The sequence below is a fragment of the Chelonoidis abingdonii genome, chromosome 3 (assembly GCF_003597395.2).
Source record: "Chelonoidis abingdonii isolate Lonesome George chromosome 3, CheloAbing_2.0, whole genome shotgun sequence".
Classification (NCBI taxonomy): Eukaryota; Metazoa; Chordata; order Testudines; family Testudinidae; genus Chelonoidis; species Chelonoidis abingdonii.
In genome coordinates, this window is record NC_133771.1 from 212948747 (window position 1) to 212954128 (window position 5382).

The 5382-nt window shown below is 40.5% G+C and overlaps 1 protein-coding gene across 5 annotated transcripts in view; it reads right to left on the bottom strand.

Moving 5' to 3' along the window:
* The window catches only part of RALGAPA2 (Ral GTPase activating protein catalytic subunit alpha 2), a 327987-nt gene that overhangs the window by 116291 nt on the left and 206314 nt on the right, over positions 1–5382 (bottom strand). For all 5 annotated transcript variants that reach the window (XM_075064508.1, XM_075064510.1, XM_075064509.1 and 2 more), the window contains 2 exons: positions 1538–2309; positions 971–1042 (listed from right to left, as the gene is read on the bottom strand). In XM_075064508.1, coding sequence (XP_074920609.1) covers positions 971–1042; positions 1538–2309 — 844 coding nt within the window. The remainder of the gene's footprint in view (positions 1–970; positions 1043–1537; positions 2310–5382) is intronic.

A 5382-nucleotide genomic window follows, 5' to 3' on the forward strand; every position in this document is an offset into this window, starting at 1 on the left:
GGCTGATCTGGTTAGGTCCTGTGATGGTGTCACTGGTGTAGATATGTGGGCAGAGTTGGCATCGAGGTTTGTTGCATGGATTGGTTCCTGAGCTAGAGTTACTATGGTGCGGTGTGCAGTTACTGTGCAGCCTCATGGAAGACAATAGAGTTGCCCAGGTGTTAATGAGGGCATAATTTGGCCTGGAGAATCTTAATTATTGATGTAGAAGAAGGAAAAAAATGTTTATGGACTTTCAGAACCCAAGCTGAATTTGATGAACCCAGGGGTGTAAAAAAGGGTTTTTCTGGGGTAAACTGAGCATATTTGTTATGAAAATTATTGCGACACAAAAATGCCCCACAATGCTATCTTTACAGTCACTTTTCAAAGAAAAAAAATCACACTTTAAGGAATGGCAAATAGTACACAACATTCAAAACTCTATTCTGCCATTGCCTAGTTCTAAAGAGATGGGTTTGAGCTTGCTCTTTAGAAGACTGCTATTGTCATATGAATCATTTTGAAGAAAATTCTTCTTTAGGAAAATATTCTTTGGCTAATATACAGTTACAGTAATTTCTTTCACCTATGTCATTATGGATACTGGCACGAAAACAGGATTTTTGTTTAAGGAGTCATATTTCTGCTACTTGTATTCAATCTCATACATAGTGACACCAAAAGTAATTTGCTCACTCCAGTAAACCCCCCACTCCCCAAAAAAACCCACCAACCAAGAAACCTTTTCATTTCCAACTTGTGAAGAGGGTGTCACCCAAATGGACTGACAGCATGGGGAAAACAGTAGTTGGCTGATTTACTGACTATCAAGGTTCTCTCATCAAAAACTCAATACATTGAATTGAATACCCAACAAGTATTTGCATTGTTAACACAGGCAACTTTTTCTGGGAATGATTAGCTTTGTGGTGCCCTCTCTTGAAAATTTGGCCTTTAATATTAGAACTATTGAATAAGTTTCACTCACCATTGACGGGAGTCTAGATTTTTCAACTCTCTCAATAATTTAGAATTTTTCTTAAGTAGATGAAAGCTTTTTCTATAGACACATAAAACAAAGATTTAAGGGAAAATACATCACAAAATATATGACACAAGTTTCATAATTCACACAGCTAAATAAAAGGATGACTTAAAATATACATATAAAAATTCCATGCATTATGACTAAACTGCATCAGTTCTGTCCTATAGACCCCCAACCAGCAAAACAAAGTAAAGACTGAAAAATGCTCTTATCCCAACTACTAACCAACCTCACAGTTCTCTCTCTTTCTTTTCCAATATTTGGGGAAACAAAGGTATTTTGCAGTCTACCCTGAAGCTAATCAAATTGGGCTATTTCAGACCCAGGGACCCTTCTCTTCAAGAATGCTATGCCAGTGGCCCCATCTGATTAATATCAAGGGGACTCCAGCATGAGCATGTTTGTAAATCACAATTGTGGCAGTACAGCACAGGGAAACTGAAGAATTCTTCAGTTTTTTGAGATAGAAGAAGCATTACAAACATACATTCATAGATACATTCTTACCTTCTATCCCAAGAATTCATTCCTAAGTCGTTTAGCAACAGCCTACAGAAATAAAATGGTGCTTGTGGTTCAGCAGAACTTGGTTCTTCTTCACTGGCTACTTTCATATCAAAATCGGAGCTGCATTTATGTACATGCTCTTTTTCTTGGGCACTCTGCCTTATTATGGCTTCTATGATGTCATTCTCTTGATCATGGCTCATACCAAACGGTGGTGGTGATGGCTCATTTAATTTTAGCTGTGGATGTAAAAGGCATTCAGGACTAGTATTACCAATCTTTTCTAGCAATTCGTCAAGAGCATCCTCTCCTCCTCCTGTTTGAGAGAACTCTGTCTGGGCCTCAAATTGCCCTTCATGACTGCCCAAAACCACAAACGAATTATTTCCAGTCTGACGTGCTAGACAGCCTTCCAAAGGTCCGTATAATATTGTGCCATCCCAAGAATATTTCCCTGAGATATCTCTGACAATTACTCTTACATCTGAGAGGGCTCCTGCTGGCTCAGTATCCACGGTTGTTTCTGCAGGAATTTGAAGGTAAGATATAAGAGTACTGTCATTAAATACAAATAACTGCAAGTTTGGACTTCTGAAGACTTCTGAAGACAGCTCAGAAGATTCCACATAAAAGTTGTCATGATTCTCACTAATAAGGCTGTGAAGAATGGCAGGTCCACCACTGAGGGGATAGTGACTTAAGTGGTTTACTAGATGTGTCATAACCATCCGGGCAGTTAGAGGTATTAATTCCAAGCTTCTTCTTCTTCTTTCTAAAAATCAATCAATACAAAGATAATAATCAACCACAGCAACAAAGAGTAATTAAAATGAGAACCCACAGATTTCAATCAATATGTAGTCCATTGCAGGTTATAAGGCTGCATTGATTTTTTTTTCTTTTAAGCCATCCATTTTTCCATTAAAGAGACATTTTTTAAAATAAAAAAACCAAACACTTCACATTCCTTTTCAAACAATCTTTAGATTTCAAAATTCTCTTTTGGGTATTTTACATTTATTCTAATTCACATCTCCCTCAAAATGTAATTATCTGGGTAAAAGACTACAATGACATCCAGTGAAAGTGGTAACATTTTATGAAAAATTTGACCTGAGACTGGCCATCAGAGTTGTCTTATCTCTACTGTTCTAGGCTCGTATTTATTTATAACCCCCAAAGTATAGCTCATCCACAGATATGAGACAGAGAGAGCGAGAGTGTGTTTAACAATAAGGAAGTTGGGACATTAAAGAAATCTGATGAGACAAGATGGGTTAGATAATATTTTTTATTGAACTGACTTCTGTTGGTGAGAGAGACAAGCTTTCGAGCTACAAAGAGCTCTTCTTCAGGTCTTGGAAAGTTACTCAGTGTCACAGCTGAATAGAAGGTGAAACAGATTGTTTAACATAAGCAATTAACATATATTCTAAGGGACCATTCAAGGTGAAGTGGCCTGCTAATAACCACCACAATCACAGGACAAAAAGAGGCATTAGTGAGCCATGGATTGTTATAACAACATAATATTTGTTGTAATCTAATGAGGCAGAACCGATCTATCACTTCCTGATCAATCATAAAGCATTTGTCTATTTCTCATGACAGTGCTAGTCTTCTTTGCCAAGTGAGTTGCAATCATGAATTCTCTCTGTATACTGCCAAAATTGATGTAGAAGAACACTACCAAAGTATTGTTGTAGTCATGCTGGTCCCAGACACTAGAGACAAGGTGGGCGAGGCAATATCTTTTATTGGACCAACTTCTTTTGGTGAGAGAGATAAGCTTTTGAGCTTACACACAGCTTTTCTTCCTGTCTGTGTAAGCTGTATTTCACAAACCCCCTGATTTCCCCCTCCTCCCTTTTTTTTTTTTTTTTTTTTTTTTAAAGAGTGGAATCTTCAAGAACATTTAATTTTACTGCCCCGTCCACCCTCAAAGACAGAAAACAGCTGCCTGCATTCTGTCACAATGGGCTGGAAACAGCTCTTTATGGACCTAATCAATGATATTCCATTCATCTGCAAGAAGAGGTTACAAGAGTGTTGTCAGGTGTTTCCTCCTTCCTACAAGCTAAGCACTGACAAGCCTCTTAACAAACAATACTTATCATGCATACAGTGCTTTACATCTGCAAAGACAGACACATGACACACAGATGATTGTTTTCGAACGTTCTTTGCTGCTACTCCAGTCTAAAGCCTCATTAAATCTTGACTATCATAGTACAGTGGCTCTCAAACTGTGGGTTGAGACCCCAAAGTAAGTCACGACCGCATTTTAATGGGTTTTCCAGGGGTGGCATTAGAGTTGCTGGGGTAGAAGCTGAAGCCTGAGCCCCACCGCCCAGGGCCCAAGCCCAAGGGCTTCAGCCCTTAGTGGTGGGGCTCAGGTTACAGGCCCCAACCCCCCGCCTGAGGCTCAAGCCTGTGAGCTTCCCCCCCCCCACCCCGCCCACCTGAGGTGGTGGCCTCAGTGGGCTCTGGCTTCAGTCCCCCCTCCTGGGGTTCTGTAGTGATTTTTGTTGTCAGAAGGGGGTCACGGAGCAATGAACTCAGCCATAGCACACTTGCAACAGCCTACTTTCATCTTATTTGACATTGGCTCATGACTTCTTAGCTGTGTTGCATACTCTTCAGAATGAATTTATGGTCCAAACAAGTTCATAATCTAGATCATCATTATCACCGTTACAGGGCAAGCTGTGATTTAGACCCCTGTCAGTCCCTCTTCAGTGCATCCCCCAGGTGACCAGCCTGGATTCCTGCACATCACTTTGGGTGGAACCACATCATCCTACCATTCTTGGACTAGATTCTGGGCTACAGCTCCCTTACCAAATGTGTTAACCTGACAGGCCCAACTTGGCATGTGTGTTTGGCACCTCTAAGCCCATTTTCTCTGGAAAACTGTGACAAAATAAGTTTGCAGTGACATGGAAATAGCTTCTTCAGAACAAAGCATTATTTATTCTTTCAGCCAAAGGTACCTAGCAACCAGAATCAAAGGTTAAAAGCATAAAGGTCTATATGCATATTTCCCATTACCTAAACCCTGATTTTTCATTGCAAGTGGTAATAAGTTCCATTCAGCCCAGTTACGTCCATCTCTGGGCTGGGAGGGACAGTCTGCATTGTTGCAGCAGCGAGCTCTCTCTAGGTTTGGCTACACTTGCAGCTGTACAGCACTGGGAGTTAAAGCTGTCTTCGTACAGCTGTGTAGGGAAAGTGCTGCAGTGTGGTCACATTTACAGCATTTGCAGCAGTGTTGGGAGTGGTGCATTATGGGCAGCTATCCCAGTGTCAGGGCCGTCCTTAGGATTTATGGTGCCCTAGGCGGGATTATTAAACTGGTGCCCCTGTGCCTGTCTTGCTCTTAGCAACATAAACATAAGCTTACGCTATTGAAAAACTTGCCACCTGCATATTATTAAAACAAGTTTAACTTAATGAAGCACACTGTAATGCTGATGGACTAGCGCTAAAGAAGCAGCACTATAGAAAAAATTCTTATTTGACAGAATGATGCAAATAATAAAATTTTTTTAATTTGTCAACATTTTATTGGAAATTTCTATGAAGAGGTATTGAAACAATGATTTGTTTTTAATTAAAAGCAATCTTTCTGGCTTTTTTGGCTGCAAAAAAACAGTCATAATGTCATTGTATGACAAAGACAAAGTGATGTCTTGTTTGATTGCAAGAATAGCAAGACCAGTCAAGTGTTCAGGGCCGGCACTTCCATTTAGGCGACAGCACCAGGATTTGGGAGGGAGGCATTTTGCCGCCCTCGGCAGCAATTCGGCGGCGGGGGGTCCTTCCGCGCTCTGGGTCGTCGTCGG